A 16,753-nucleotide genomic window follows, 5' to 3' on the forward strand; every position below is an offset into this window, starting at 1 on the left:
CCAGCATTTACCTGGGCATTTTAAAGATGATCAGTAAATGTTTGTTGATTGGCTAAAACACACAGGCCAGTGCACTTTCTCAGCCTTGCTTGTTATTTTTCACATCATCCCTATGGAATTCAGATCAATTTTAGAGACTATCATGTTTTCTACAAAATTGATTTTAAATTATATTTTATATTATTTTTTACAACTTTAAATATTGCTCAGAATTTGAAATAGAAATGATTCTTAGGACTAAGTCAAATGTTTTCAGTTTTCCAGAAATAAAAAAGTAAAATAACACTATTCATTTCTTAGAAATTAATTCTTTTTTTGAATCAAGCTTATGCTATTGTGTTATAAGATTAATTAGTTTTTTTTAAAAAATCCCATCTAGTCAGTCTGGAAACAAGATTAATTCTATTGCCTTTCCTTTAATAGTATGCAGTTGCATGTAAAGAAAAAATTAATAAAATTCAATTTTCAGGTGTGTGGTAGAAACTGGTCTATTGCTAAATAAGTGAAGCATCTATTGGTCAGCAAGTGCCCCCTCCCCAAGTAAATAGAAAGGTTTTACTTAACACAAAATCCAATTAAGTTGATTTTTTAAAATATTTCTGTTAAATGAAAGAATACTGATAAAATTTAAAAAATATTTTTCTACCTTCTTGTTTTAAACCAATAATAATTTTTTAAACCAATTTTTGTACTTGTTGAATAGGTTTTGAGATTTTTTGTTCTTTATGTCCCATTTCAAAATAATGTCTGCATGGAAAAAAGTGTTAACAATGAATGAATCATTTCTCTATTTTGGTCTTGGCAAATATCAACATAATTTTTTTTACCTTAATAGACTAAAACTTAAAATTGGTTATAATTCATGGAAATTTTTGTTAGATTTCTTCAAATAATCTGAATATAATTTCCCCACATAATTGTGTTAATATGTGGTTAATTTTTATTGAGGTAGAGTGACTTTAATGCCTGTATAAAAACTGATAACATGGTGACAACACTGGTAGGCAAACAAGAGAATTTTAGACATTGCAAAAGAAGGGTCGTTGTTTAATACGTGATAATTTAGAACATAGTGCAGAAAAAATAAAAAGTGTAAGGATGTGTTAAATAGATAAGAATGATACTTTGGTAGTGATTTAATGCTTTCAGTTATATGTGAATTTACAACCTACTTTGTTGCTGAATCTGCCACATCTAAAGTGAGAAACCCTAATTATCATAAAACAAATCCTAGTTAATTATGTTATAATTTTTTATATTTAGAAAGGACTTTAGATTTTTTTGTTAATCATTTTATTTTAATTTCATGAAAAATGAAAGCAGTCTGGTGACACGAGATTAAAAACAGAGAAACACGAGATGGGGTCTTGCTGTGTTGCCCAGGATAGACTGGAACTCTTGGGCTCAAGTGATCCTCTCACCTTAGCCTCCCAAATAACTGGGACTACAGGCCTGTGCATGTCCAGCTCTGTCAGTTATTTTATAGATGAAGAAACAGAGAATCAGAGGTCAAGGTGGTTGCAAGTAATGGCAGAGCCTCTGAGTTAAAGGTTATAATATATACTTGACTGCTCAGTACCCAGCATTTACCTGGGCGTTTTAAAGATGATCGGTAAATGTTTGTTGATTGGCTGAAACACACAGGCCAGTGCACTTTCTCAGGCTTGCCTGTTATTTTTCACATCATCCCTAGGGAATCCTTATCAATTTTAGAGGTTATCATGTTTTCTGCAAAATTGATTTTTAATTATATTTCATGTTCTTTTCCATAAATAAATCACCATTGCAACTAGTCAGATTCCTTTTTGATTTTTTGTTCTGTAGGTTCAGAGCTTCATGCGAGGATGGTTGTGCAGAAGGAAATGGAAGACCATCGTGCAGGATTACATTTGTTCTCCTCATGCTGAAAGTATGAGGAAGAGAAACCAGATTGTGTTCACCATGGTGGAGGCAGAGTCAGAGTACGTTCACCAGCTCTACATCCTGGTCAACGGCTTTCTCCGGCCCCTGCGTATGGCCGCCAGCTCCAAGAAGCCCCCCATCAGCCACGACGATGTCAGCAGTATTTTTCTCAACAGGTTTGACATTGCATAAATCAAAGAGTTATGAGAAAAACCCCTTTGTATTTCCAACAAGAATTTTTACTTAATCTTTAAAAAGGTCTCATAGATTCATCTCTATGAGTTTATGATAGTAAAAATAAGAAAGCTATTACTTGTGTTCCATTGTTATTTTATTTTATTTTATTTTATTTATTTATTTATTTATTTTTTGAGATGGAGTCTTGCTCTGTGGCCCAGGCTGGAGTGCAGTGGCGTGATCTCGGCTCACTGCAAGCTCCGCCTCCTGGGTTCACGCCATCCTCCTGCCTCAGCCTCCCGAGTAGCTGGGACCACAGGCGCCCGCCATCACACCTGGCTAATTTTTGTATTTTTAGTAGAGACGGGGTGTCACCGTGTTAGTCAGGATGGTCTCGATCTCCTGACCTCATGATCCGCCTGCGTTGGCCTCCCAAAGTGCTGAGATTACAGGTGTGAGCCACCACGCCCGGCCTGCATTGTTATTTTTATATCTTTACTTGAATCTTGGCATCTAATGTTCTTAATTTTTTCTTCTCTATTTGACCTACATTGTCTTATCGCGTGGAGATGTGTGTTGGGGAATATAATCACTCATAAACTGAAGAAAATGGAGTGATTTATGGGTTTTTACATGTTAATTATACACAAGTATTTTAGGAAGAGCAAAAGCTAAGACAGGGCCTGAGAAGCTCTGGTGAATTTATTTGCTCAATAAATCTTTAGTTTCCTTACTGCTGAGGATTCATCAGTGAAAAATCAGAAAATGCCTGCCTTTATGGAACTTAAATTTTGATGCAGGAAGATAGACAATGAACAGCATTAGTGAAATAGATAGTATATTATATGGCGATTAGAGCTGTGGAGAAAAATAAAGAAGGGAATGGGAGAAGGGGGTCAAGGGAGTGTTTAGTGTTTTACTTAGAATTTTAGCTATTTGTTTTTGAGTAGATAGTACACTCACATGGTTCAAAAGTCAAAATAACATGAAAACGACAATTAGCAGTTGCACTCTCACCCTGTCTCTGTCCACCCGATTCCCCCCACTTTCTATACATAATATCTGTACTAGTTTCTTATCTATCCTTTCAGTGTTTCTGAATTTTGATCTAAGAAACTATGAATATAGAGTCTTATTTTCCCTCTTCTTACACAAAGGCAATGTACTTTAACATATACTTCATTGTTTCACTTAACATTATTTTCTGAAGATCTTTCCATATTGATACCTAAAGAGCATTCTATTAAAAAAAATCACGACATGGTATTACAATCTGTGAATGTACCATAGTTTTTTTATAGCAGGTTTTCAGAAAAGTTTCAAGGATAAGGTGACATTCGAGCAAAGGCTTGAAGTTCCTGGAGAAAGAGTGAGGCAAGCAGAGGGAGCTGTGCGTGCAGGAGACATGGGGCTTTCACGTGGCTGGCAGGCCAGCTTGAGGACCTGCCCTGCTCAGTGTCAGTGAAGGGAAGAGTGAGGGAGTTATACAAGGTGGGACATGGTACAGCCATTAACTTTTACTCTAAGTAAGATGGGGAGACATTGGTCAGGTTTTGAGCAGAGAAGGGGTGTGATGTGACTTCTGTTTTGAAAGGCTCACTCTGGCGTCTCTGCTGAGAATAGTCTGTAGGGAGATCAATTAGGTGGCTATTTCAATAAACAAAGTGAGAGATGAGACACCTGTTAGGTAGCTATTTCAGTAATCCAAGTAAGAGATAATTATAATGGAGGAAGTGATAAGTAGTTGGATTCTGGGTGTATTTTTAAGTCAGAGCCAGTAGGTGTCACGGATGCAACTAGCTGGGCCGGTGTCACGGAAATTACCAAAACAGTTGTAGATAAAGCAAGGCAGATTTGTTAGAGAATGTGTGAAAACATGTTGCAAGGGTGCAATGGGCAGCACAGCAGAGAAGGGGCTGTCTGCAGAGAGGCAGGGGCTGGAGGGAAGTTTTATAGGGTCGTGCAAGAAGGGGCTAGGTGTGGAAAGGTCATTCCTTGTGCCAGCGGGTTGTGTTTCTCAGAACAATTGTTCATTCTTCTCCCCTACCTGGAGCCTTCCCCCATTGGAGGCCCCTTGCTTGTTGCTTACTTATCCATCAGGACTCAACAGTTGGGATTTGTTGATGGGTTTGATGTGGGTTTTAAGAGAAAGCGAAAAGACAGGTAAGATTGCAATGTTTTTTGGTCTGGACAACTAGAAGGATGGAGTTACTGTTTACTAAATGGTAAAGATTGAGTGAAGAACAGCCTAAGGGGAAAAGATGACTGTTTTCTCTTGGATCTGTTGGGCGTGAGATGCTATTAGCCATCTAAGTGGAGATGTCAAGTGAGTAGGGATCAGATATTTGTTTGGAGTTCAGAGGAAGATTCTGGGCCGAAGATAGAAATTTGGGAGTCCTCTAGCATACAGATAGTATTTAAAGCTGCTAGTCTGAATGGTATTACCAAGCAAGTGAGTACAGATGGATAAGAAAAGAGGAGCATGGATATTCCAACATCTAGAGGTCAGGAAGATAAACAGGAGCCAGCAAAGAAGAGTGAAGAGGATCCGTTGAGTTGTCAATGAAAACCAGAAGAGTGAGTTGTCCTGGAAACGAAAGCAAGAGGGAACCAACAACGATGCCAAAAAAGTCAAATGAGCAATCACTTAGAATTGACCATGGGTTTAACAACTCGGAGTTTAATGGTAACTTTGATTAGAGACCAAAGCCTGATTGGAGGCTTAGGAGAGAACAGGTGGTAGGGCAGAGGGAAGAGGAATTGAAAAAGGTGGGTATAGAAAATTCTTTTGAGAAGGGCTGCTGTAAAAAGGAGAAGAGAAACAGGGTGGTACCTAGAGGCAAATGAAGAGGGTAAAAGAAAGATGGAGGAGAGAGGGAATTGCTGAGCAGTAAACTTGCAAAGGCGAAAGTGGACAGAATGTACTGCACAGGTCAAGAGATTGTCATTAGCTGGGAGCATGGCAGGGAAGGAATAGTACATGGACACTTCTGTAGTTAGGAGGCAAGGACATCCGCCGATGGGGCAGATGGGAGGGAAGTGTCGGAGTTGGAGAGGAGAGAAAGAGGTGTGGAATAGTGATAACTAGGGCAGGGGAGTAAATGGATTCAGGAATGTTGTATTAATGCTGGGCAGCACCGAGAGCTTGTGTTAGCTTATTAGGCTAGGGGTTGTGACTTTCCAGTGAGATCAGTCAGGATGGTTGCATGTTTTTCTTTAGCTACTTTCAGCTGCATGGATGCAGGTGCAGAGTGGGTGGAGGATTGGGATTAATTAGGATTGGTGTTGTGCCTGCTGTGTTGAAGTGAGAAAAGAATAAGGAAGTTGAAGCTGTATACAAGGAAGAGATTATAATAATGAGCCATGGAATCTAAACTGAGGAAAGAAAGTAGTGCTGGTATGAGAGGTTTTTGCCAATAAAAAGGTGGTGGGATCTGGGGATTTAGGTCACGATAGTGTGAAAGAATTTTGGAGTCAGGATTCAAGGAGTCAGGGTTCTAAAGGCAGTGAACTGAAAGATTAGGAGTAGCCAGAGAATGTTGTGCTTGAAATTGAGACAGGGAAGGGATGCAGCTATTGACAATGACAAGGTCTAGAGTACAATCAAAGGGGTGTTGACTGAGGTCAATGGAGGACAAGATCTTTGGAGGAAGAGTTCAATGTCCTGTGAGGTCAGGATGTTGAAATGTTGTTTGTGTGCATATTGGAATCCCCAAGAATTATGACAAGAATAGTGTTGGAGAAAAGAGCAACCATGAGCTGAGAGCTCAGATCTCAAGGCATCAGGAAGAGCCACTGGCGTGTCTGTAGATGAGTGCAGAAAGAAAGGGTGATGAGTGGTAGTCTGATAATATGAGATTAAAAGCTAGGCTTTCTTTTGTTAAAAGGAAGGAGGGAGATTTCCCCACCTTGCTGGCAATGGCTCCTCTCAAGTATGTGAGACATCCAAAGGAGCCTGGGGGTAGCCCTTGATCCTCAGGCAGTACAGCATTCTAGTGATACTTCAGTCACCAAGTGTGCAGTTTCAACAGGTCTGATGGCAGTGGATGGGATTGTGTACTGAACTCTGATAATGAGAGGAACTGGAGAGGGTGGGTATTGAAAACTCTTTTGAGGAGAGCTGCTATAAAGAGGAACAGAGAAACAGGGTGGTACCTAGAGGTAAATAAAGAGGCTGTGCCACATTCGTTTAGGTTGCCTCTGGCTCTTTGTTTCCACTGGATTGCTTGATCTGAAACAGGAAAGGCCAGGTTTATCATATTGTTTAAATTCAGAGTCAAGATATGCCTCTCTTTGGAGGGTAAAGCCATAAGCTCTTCATATAGACTAGCAATTATTTACCACATCTAGACTTAGATGGAGATTTGAAAAGATATTTTTAAAACTTTTTTATTTTTAATTTTTATGGATAATTTTATGGTTACATAATACATATACATAATATGGAATGGGTATATAATAGCTGTACATATTTATGAGGTATATGTTATAGTTTGATATAAGCATATGATGTAAAATAATCAAATGTGGGTAATTGAGATATCCATCACCTCAAACTTTTATCATTTCTTTTGTGTTGGGAACAGTCTAAATCTTCTAGATATTTTGAAATAAATTATTGTTAACTATAGCTGCCCTATTGTGCTATCAAATAATAGAAGTTATTCCTTCTATCTAACTGTACTGTTTTACCCATTCACCAAACCCTCTCTTCATCCTCCCCTTCCCCACTACCCTTCCTAGCCTCTGGTAACCACCATTCTATTCACTACCTCCATGAGATTAACTTTTTTAGCTTTCAAATATGGGTGAGAACATGTGATACTTGTCTTTCTGTACCTGGCTTATTTCACTTAACATAATGTGAAGAGGTGTGTTTTTAAAGGTGAGGCTTAAAGAAGTTTTATATCATTACTGTTGTTTAACTAGATTCCCTTTACATGCCTTTGAAATTAAGCCCTAGGCAGCTCAATAATTTTGAATTTTAACACAGTTTTATAGTTAAGAAAATGTAATCTTCCTATTTATATACAGAATTGTTTCATCTGTTTTCTGACCATCCAGGTATCAAAATATGAAGGTAGATGTATCAATTAGTTTGTGTTCAACATAGGAGGACAGAGAAATCCCTCGCTGAGTGGAGAGAATTCACTGCTTACAGAATCTGTTGGAAAGGCTGGGGGAGTAAAGTCAGGGAGCAGCCCTTAAACTGTTGACTTTCAGAGAACATAGACTAGATCCAGAGGTTAGGAAACCACTGCCACCACCGCTGCTGCCACAGATGCCTCTCAGACTCTGGAAGCTTGTTCCCAGAAACTAGAATCCTAAAGCTGGGTGCTGACATTGCCCCAAAGCACTCACATCTCCATGACTGACTTTCAGCAATAGGAAGACTGGCCCTACTTCCACCTTCCTTGTCTTTCCAAGTGCATCTATTAGTGGAACTGAATTTACATCCAGAACCATAGCTGCAAGGGAGTCTGGGAAATGTAGTTTTAGTTCTACCCCTCTCCACCTAGAAGGAGGATGGAATACAGATTGAATGACTAACCTATAATACCTGCCAAACTAGATTTGGTTGAAATCCTTGAACAACAAACACTACTTAGTTAAATTGTTATAAAAGAAAAATAAATTAGAATCTCATGGAGCCATTTCTGTTTTATTTCATGGACCATTTGAAATAGTAAGGATTTCTTGATGTCTGTTGTAATGGAACTTGACTAATAACAAGCCAAGGGATCTCACTGAGATGAACAGTTCTGTATTTGATTGTGTCACTGTATTAGTTCAGAAAAGGCTTCAAAGGCTCATTGCAGTAGGTTAATTCCAATGAGGAGAAAGCAAATGATGTTTTGACTTTGGTAATTACCCCTCTTGGCCCTTTTAGGAATTTAGACCCCTAATTTACGCATCATCCTTATTTTAGTGTCTCTGTGTAGGCTTCACTCTTTTCAGAAGATACTTTTGCATTTCTGTCTTGGGTATCTTGGGAGTGGTTATAGTGGAGTTCTGTCAAAATTTGTGCTCTAGATTTTTTTCATCCTCTCTCCTTCTGTCAAAACTCATTTTACTGACAGAGAAACTCTCCTGAGTTGTCTAGAATCACATATGAAGAGAAAACAGGATCATAACTTTAATTTTCTGATTATTGATTGAAATACTGCATTCTAATAGCAGAAAGCTCCTTAAAAATTGATGAAGAAGGTTATGTGACAATGATTTGGTGCTTTCTGTCCTCTAATATTTGAATGTTATATCAGGGTTTGCTGAGGCTGTCATAATTGCTTGATAGAGGATAGTATAATCCATGTTATTATTGCGTATAGTTTGGAGGCCCTATGGGACATATATATTATGTATATATTAAGGCTTTAAGGACTCTGGATTTTAAACAAAATAAACACATTATAGCAACTAAATTATATTATTTTTCCGTTTTTTACAGTGAAACAATCATGTTTCTTCATGAAATATTTCATCAAGGACTAAAGGCAAGGATAGCAAACTGGCCCACTTTAATTTTAGGTAAGTGCATTCTTTAAAGGTGTAAGATTTTCTTTTAGAGTGGCTGCAATTAGAGTAAAATAGCTCCAACATTATTCAGCCTAAACTGTTTGCATCACCCTGTTGACCTGTGAACTTCCGTACCCTGGGACCCTGTCTCCTTTCCTTTTGGGTACTTTGGGCCCTGCCTCAGTGTTACCTTTTGACTCTTTCCCCTGGCCTGTCATAGTTAATTTGGGGCTGGAGTCAAGTGCTGCCCACAAGTGCATTCTACCAGATCATCATTCAGGCATCAGGGTTGCGGCTCCATGTATGTGTGACACCTGGTGCTGGGGACCCACTCTTTGCCATTCCTGCCCAGTGTAGGTAATTTACCAAGCAACAAGGGAAACAGCCATGTTTACTGTTTCTTTCCAGCTGATCTGTTTGATATTTTGCTCCCCATGCTGAACATTTATCAAGAATTTGTGCGTAATCACCAGTACAGCCTGCAAGTTCTCGCCAATTGTAAGCAAAACAGAGATTTTGACAAACTCTTAAAACAGTATGAAGCCAATCCAGCCTGTGAGGGGAGGATGCTGGAGACATTCTTGACCTATCCCATGTTTCAGGTAAGTCACTTGGGATGCATTTTGTAAGTCAGAGGTTCCAGCTCAATGTCACTGATACCTAGCGTGACCAGCGTGAGATGCGTAAGTGTGCCCTGGGAGGAATTATGGCACAGATGCATCATCTGTTGCTGTCTTGAGCTTGACCCTGAGATAAACAAATATTGTGCCACACATTCTCTGTGTCTCTTGGATATAAGAAAATCAGGCATTTTTGAAGCAAAGAATTCAAGAATGATTTTTTGAAACGCTGCACAATTTTCTCTTTACAGAAAGATTCCACACAGACCTCTTTCATGGAGTCTCCTCCTCCGGCATGTTTAAAAATATTATTTGGTTTACAGAAATAGGATTCTGTGCAAATGTTCCAGTTTATGCTAGTTGCATAAAAGATTCTTGGGGATGGAGTGACTGCTGGGAAGGTTTCTGTTTTCCGGCCCATCCTCCCTTCCTGTCGAGGTTGCTGTTGAGTCTCCCTTGGCTGGAGCCCTGGAGAACGAAAGGAGGACCTCCCTGGTCACAGAGAGTCTCCTGTGGAGACTTAGGAAACAGAAGGCATGGGTGGGACCTGAGGACTCTTGGCAACTAGTCAGGTGGCCGCAGGGGCTCCCTTTTTGGGACTAGAGCAACCCAAGGGGTCAAGAACACTTGCATTCTTTCCTGGATCTAGGACTTTACTGTTAAGAGCCCAGAAGTGAGAACCAGGGAGGCCAAAATGTGCATCGAATCTCCTGTTCTTTTGAAAAGTGTCGATTCTGTTCTTTTGGAAGAGCATTGAGTGTTCCCATTGTGGAATTTAGGTGGCTTCTGGCCAGGCCTCCAAATTGTCATGTGGTAAACCGATTCTACTGATCATGTGTGTTATGGTTACTGTGGAGGGCTTTGTCCTCCTGCGCAGGCATCTCTGACCCTGGCTGATCATTTTGCAGCCTCAGAAAGAAATGTGGCTGTGGTGCACAATTGTTTGCCTTGAGGTTTGTCGGTCCTGCTCCAAATCCTGGAAGTTGCCGTAGAAGTTTAGTCAGATTTTTAACCGAAAGGATGCATTTAAAACCACTTAAGTATAGTGAAACTTTATAGTGTTTTTGTTTTTGTTTTCCTTTGGAACTGAATTGTTTGAACTCTGCCTCTCTGAGGAAATATTTCACAAGAAAGGTTTCAGACTTTAAAAAAAACTATCTACATAATTGGAATTTAAGATTGTATTTATAATGAAACATCTTATATAGTATAACATTCTTCTGAGATTCTATGTGAATTTTTGACAATTATCTTTAGGTTATGATTCAGTACCCCAAGTTGTATCTGTTCAGTAACCCCAGGTCAGTTGAATATACAAAGGTAGAGTCGTGAAAGACACGTGGGGCATTCAGAGAGGAACCAGCTCCCTACCTGACAGCCCCCTGATGTCTTTCTTCGTGCTATTTAATTCCCTCTTGGTGTGATTTTTTCAGTATTTTGAAATGGCAGAGCTGCACTTTTGCTGTAGATGAGGTGTTCAATTACAGTGAATGTAGGGCCTTGGAAAGGTCTTTGGATTTCTTTAAAATGCTGGGATACTCGCCCACCACCCTGCCCTTCGTCTCCCGAAGACGATGCCTGAGAGCAATGACTGAGCATTTTGATTGACCCCCGGGAATTTTTATAATGTCCTGAAAAGAACATTGGACTGGGAATCTTTAGGAGACCTGATGTCTCACTCATAGCATTGGGGAAAATAATTGAACCAAACTAAATAGCTATTTCATAATCTGTAAATTGAGGCAGCTGAGCTTTTGTTATCTCCGGACTCTCTAGCTCTCTGATGTGGTGATCCTAGGGTGACTACACTAGTTCTCATGTTTTGGATTGGGTAACTATGTGGTGTTTCAAGGAGCTTGGTGTTAGTCTAGGAGCCCCCTCCCCAAGGATGTGGTGACCTCAAACCTTAGAATGTTGGGTCAGATATTGAGGCTTTCTGGCTTTTGCCAGACAAGTCTAACCAGAGGCTTCAGCTTGTGGGAGCCTTTGATCTGGAAGAAGCCTCAAAGAATTGAGCCAGAATTGTCCAACTGCAAGAAAGGAGCAAACTGAAAGAACACAGAATTGTCTTTGTTTGCTTCCCCATAACTATTTTGAATAGACCAGGAGAAGTCATTGGAGTTCTCTGCCCAAGGGCCTCATGCTCCTTGGTGTCTCCCTTCTGTCTTCTTCACTTGATGCCTGACTCTTCATCCTTCTGTCTAGAAATAACCCTAGAAAACACTTGGGGGAAATTGCCTTTTCTAGAAGCTGAAGCTGAGAGGTTTTTCCTTACTAAGCTTACTCTCTCCTTGTTCCCTTGTAGTTCTTTCGCTAATGAAGTGAAATAGTCATGGAGGTGTTTGAATCCCTTGGAGGGTCCGGTTGTATCTGCTTCTCTCTGTATTAGCAGTGGTACTTCTGCATGTTTGCCTTGCTCCCTTGTAAGGATGGATACCTCAGGATGAGGCTAGGGTTCTCACTTTTTTTTTTTTTTGCTGGAGGCCAACAATGGAAGAGGTGACCCTAGTTTATACTGCCAAGAGACCTCTGTCCAGACTTTCTTGAGCCCAGATATGGAGGCAGAAGTTAGTGTAGGGGAAGAGAGAGGAGGAGAGGCAATTGGAAGCCTTTAGCTTGTATGTGTAGAAGAGAGAAGGTGATTGTCTTCCTCCTTCTGGGCCCTTTTTTGAGTTAGTCAGTTGCTGCTGTTATCAAGCTATGTTGAACTATGGAAACGTGGAGAAATTGTAGAATTTGGATGATGCAGTAAAATTATCCCCAGTTGAACTATCAGAACAGTAAGTCCAAGTATTGCCAAGAAATTTGTTATGGAAAATAATGTTGTCATTAACATAATTTTTATTTATTAAAGACAGTGGCTTGGCTGGTACCATTTAAATTGGCTTCGGCTGTTCATGTATTTATTTGGATATGTATGTGTTGAAAGTCCATTGGTAAGCCAATCGTGAAATCTGCTCCTGACAAGAACAGCAGTGTTAGATGTTCTCCAGAAAGTAGCTACTTGCTATTCTATCCACTTATTTGCTGTAATTGGAGAGCAAGCTAATTAATGTCTATAAAGTGACAAGTATTTGCTCCATAATTGAAAGCAGAATTATGATTCATTTAGATAGTTCCTATGATTCTTGGTTTTGGGGGAAGAGATTTATAATCAGCTCTTGAAGATACAGATGAGCCCTTTGGAGAGCTGACCACTTCTCTGCAGAACTTCGTTTGCCTGGTTTTTGGCAGTTTCAGTGCCTGTTTGTTCCTTCACCATAAGGCAGAAAGGGCCAGAGACTGAATTCAAATCCATCTACCTGAATCTTAGCCAGCGAGCACTTTAAAAGAAATTTAAGTAATGAGGAAGGATCATGAGACTATTGACCAAACTCAGTTTTGTGGATTTTCAGTGCATTGTAAGTACTCAAGCTTTCCTACACCTGTCCCGTTTGCTATGAAAAATTGAGTACATTAGCTATTGATTGCCTTGATTTTCTTGTGGAATTACTAATTAGAGGCAAACTTTTATCAGTCATGCAATTATGCCAGCGAAAAGGATATTTGAAAGCACACTTATCCCAGGAGACTTCATCAAGTGGGACAACCCTAAGGGCTGTATTAGTGAGAAGTTCATGGGAGAAGGAGCAGAAAATCTCCTCCATATATCCTACAAAGGGAGGGTTCTCCTGTGTCCCATGCTCCCACGGTGAAGGGGGCCTATTTGTGCTTCCTGAAGCCTTGATTTGATGACATTCCTTAGGGTGCGATCCCAGAGCTGAAGTTCAATGTCTGTGCTAATGGTGGCCGTGTCTAAGCATAGTGTGTAAATGGAGGCACTCAATAAATATTGGTAAGCAGCCCAATGAAGGCCGCCACTTGCACAAGAGCCAATGCAGATCCCTAGGTAGGGCCACTGACCCTTCAGGACAGAATGGAAGAAACCACACACAGGGCCCTGGAAAGCCGTCGTAGTTTCTTCATTCTTAAAGGTGCTTTCAAGTGCTGAGTGAGACCTCAGTCCCCGCAGACGAGAGCTCCCAGAGTGAGCTCTGAGAAAAGGCAGTTAGTGCACTGGTCAGAGCTGGGGTTATAGTTGATGCTGCCATTTACTGTGAGGCCACCAATGGGGCAAGTTTGGGCAAGTTACCAAACTTCTTCCCACTTTAGTTCTCTATCTGTAAAAGCCTAAAACTTCTTCCCATTTTAGTTCTCTATCTATAAAATGGAGACATAATCCTTATGATGTTGGAGGACTGCACACTTGGCAAAGCCTGGAGCACCCAGTCTGACCCCCCAGTGGGTAATGTTGTGGTAGAAGTTCATGCATGTTATTGTTAAAATTAAGCCCATGATAAATATGTTGTGTCACTAGAAATTAAGTTGAATCTCTATCATGGTTTATTAAGATCTTCCTCTGGTTGGTGGAGTTTCTTTGACAGAATTCATATAGTCTGTTAATAAACAAAAGTACAAATAAATAACCTGAACAATACTTTTTACTGCAAGGAGGTGAATTGAGATAAAGTACAAACAGAAAGTAATAAAGGTGAACATGTCTTCTCCCAAGTTTCAATTCTTAAGGAGAATAGTGCAGTGGGATTGTTGATTTAAAAACATTGCAAATGGACTAATATATCTAAAATACAGACTCAAGTGACTTGATGATAGCTGTATCTGTTTCCCTCTGAACCAGTTTTCAAAAACTATGATTCAAAAGTGTATGATTATGTAAAAAAAATTAAAGAAACAACCATCTCTTTGTACCACAACACTTCAATAATTTCCACCTTTTCATGTGTTCTTGGTGAAGTCTTTTTTTTGGTGTGCATGAAGTGTGAAGTGTAGTTCATTTTATTTGTATTTCTTTTTTAAAAAATGTGTAAAATAGTCAAAAGCGGGATAGTAGAGACAAGTTTCTCGAAGCAATGATGGCCCTGCGGAGCATGTGCCCTGTCACCCACCCTGATGTCTTGCTCACACTGGCCTCTGTTTGCATCTAGATCCCCAGATATATCATCACACTCCATGAGCTCCTCGCTCACACACCCCATGAGCATGTGGAAAGGAAAAGCCTGGAGTTTGCCAAATCAAAGCTAGAGGAACTGTCCAGGTACGCCAAGAACTTATAATAAAGGCTTGGGAGAGGAAAGCAGCAAGTTAGTCTCTTGTGGAAACCTCCTGTATATATGTTCTAAGGAACAAGAAGCAAAACAAATCCAGGTTCTCAGATTCACCTGAAAGTTAAATACTAGCTTGTGAGGTGATATTGAATCATCATTAACATTCATTTGAACCAAGAAAAATACGTATCTTGGAAAATGTTCTTATAGCATGTGAATTTATGTAATTCAGATTAGGTGTATTTTGGTTTAAGTTTGGAAATGTTCATGTTTCTTTCAGCATTAAAAAAAAAATGATAGCCGGGTGTGGTGGTGTGTACCTGTAGTCCCAGATACTCGGGAGGCTGAGATGAGGGTGCAAGGGGTGATGATTACTTGAGCCCAGGAATTTGAGACCAGCCTGGGCAACATAGCGAGACCCTGTCTCAACAAAAAAGACTCTCAGTTGCATTTTGTATTCATATTTGGTAAGAAGCTAGAGAATGTACAGTTTGCATTTCTCAGTGACTTTTCATTGTTACAAGCACTTATTTATGTCTGTGTTACTTTAGCTTATATGGGATAAATGGTCTAAAGGTCTCTTATTTAGTCTGTCTCCAAGAAATGGCCCCCTAATCTCAATGACGGGAACTGGCCACAAAATGACATGTTGCTTTCCTGTTGCACTTAGAAGCAGACATGCCCAGGATGCTCGTAATTGCTGACCCATTTACTGTTTAGAATCATGAGGCACATTGGCTTTGCTTTCGGTCATGACCTGTTGAAGCCTGGAAAGATCCAGCCTATTTCCCCCAAACCCCCGGTTCAATCGATACAAGCTTGCAACCGAGCTTCTCAGATGGAGCTCTTCTTTGCCTACATGCTAGGGCAAGAGAAAATCCCTCTTACTGTGATCCTGTTTGTGTTGTGTCACAGAGTAATGCACGATGAAGTCAGCGACACTGAAAACATAAGGAAAAACCTTGCCATCGAAAGAATGATCGTGGAGGGCTGTGACATCTTGCTGGACACCAGCCAAACGTTCATCCGCCAAGGTAAGTCCTTGTGAAATGGACCCGCGACCTGATGCGCTGTGCGGCTGTCACATGATCTCAGCACACCCCGGAAGGCGTTCTGAGCAGGCGTGACGGGTGCGGTGCCCGCAGGACCCCCCACGGCCTTCGCCGAGGCGGTGGTTGAGGCCCACCTTTGTGCTGTTTCTTTTCAGGGACCATGAAAAACAGCAACACAATCATAGTAAAGCACGAGTGGGGCAGGCAGTTACATTCTGACTGGACGCTCCTCCTCAGCGGCCCGGACATTCTCTGCAGCTCCAAGGAGGACCGGTCGGCCTGGCCTACGGCCGTGGCAGTGCCAAGTGCTGACGATACCCAGGCCAAGGCCCAGGAGAAACTTGCGTTGCTCAAAGCCCTTTCACATAAGACTGGGGACCATGTCCGAAGCGAAAACAGCTGTCTGTTGTTCCCATTTTTCATCAGCACTTCCGGATCCGCCCCACACGATATAATTTGATTCAACTGGTAACTCCCGTTGCCAGATGAAATGTCTCTGATGGACACTTGCAACGCTTTGGTAATGCAGAAGCTGTCGTGTTTGCGAAGTGTGCTTTGGGGGCATCACTCGATAAATTAAGCTTTTGAAGAGATGAAGATATTTGTGCCGGAAACTGTGGAGAAGCAACAGCCTGATAGTGCCTATTTCTCCTCGGCTGTTATTTCAAAATGCAAGACGTAAACCACATCCCAAGTTATTTTTTTAGTGCTTAGGAGGGGAGAATGCCCCAGGCAATTGATTTGAGACGATATATTGCACACATTTATAATTTTGAATTTAGTGAGGAGTGGAACATAAATTTGGAACTCAATCGTTAATGTAGTTTCTGTTTATAGTGTGCCAATATCATTTGAAGATATTTGTGTTGCCATTGCCTACCATAATGTACTGCTTAAAATCTCTTTTTACCTCATCAAGAACAAGACAATGTTTTGTGCACATTAATTTTTGCACAGACTACTTTAAAAGTTTAATGCATGCCATTCTATTTTCCATTATTTATTTACAAGGAGAAACCACACGTATGTTAAAGTTTGGGAGTGTATTTTAGGAAATGATTCCTTTTCTCGTTTTTGGCTTTAGATATTCTTTTTTCTTTAAATAAGGGTGGATTATAATGCTAACCACATCAGGCCCTTGTAATGCCTCCTCTATTCCTCTGCACAGACTGTCCCCACATTGGCTTCCTGCCTGCCAGCCTCTGTGCCTTTACTTGTGCTGTCCCCAGCCTGGGGGCTGGGAATGTCCTTATCCATTTCTTTTGTGCCTGTTGAAGGTCTGCTTGTCCCACCAGGCTCAGATCAGATACCTCAAAGGAGCCTTTTATAATTTCCCATTCTTCCTCCTCCCCTCTCCTCCAGTTAGAATGGATTTACCTTC

General features: G+C 40.6%; 1 protein-coding gene across 4 annotated transcripts in view; it reads left to right on the plus strand.

Annotated features, from left to right (window-relative positions):
* RASGRF2 (Ras protein specific guanine nucleotide releasing factor 2) overlaps window positions 1–16,753 on the plus strand; it is a 281,177-nt gene that overhangs the window by 121,167 nt on the left and 143,257 nt on the right. For all 4 annotated transcript variants that reach the window (XM_054555687.2, XM_024246952.3, XM_054555686.2 and 1 more), the window contains exons 5-9: window positions 1,825–2,078; window positions 8,528–8,607; window positions 9,004–9,197; window positions 14,201–14,310; window positions 15,236–15,354. In XM_054555687.2, coding sequence (XP_054411662.1) covers window positions 1,825–2,078; window positions 8,528–8,607; window positions 9,004–9,197; window positions 14,201–14,310; window positions 15,236–15,354 — 757 coding nt within the window. The remainder of the gene's footprint in view (window positions 1–1,824; window positions 2,079–8,527; window positions 8,608–9,003; window positions 9,198–14,200; window positions 14,311–15,235; window positions 15,355–16,753) is intronic.

Source organism: Pongo abelii, chromosome 4, assembly GCF_028885655.2.
Source record: "Pongo abelii isolate AG06213 chromosome 4, NHGRI_mPonAbe1-v2.0_pri, whole genome shotgun sequence".
Taxonomy (NCBI): Eukaryota; Metazoa; Chordata; class Mammalia; order Primates; family Hominidae; genus Pongo; species Pongo abelii.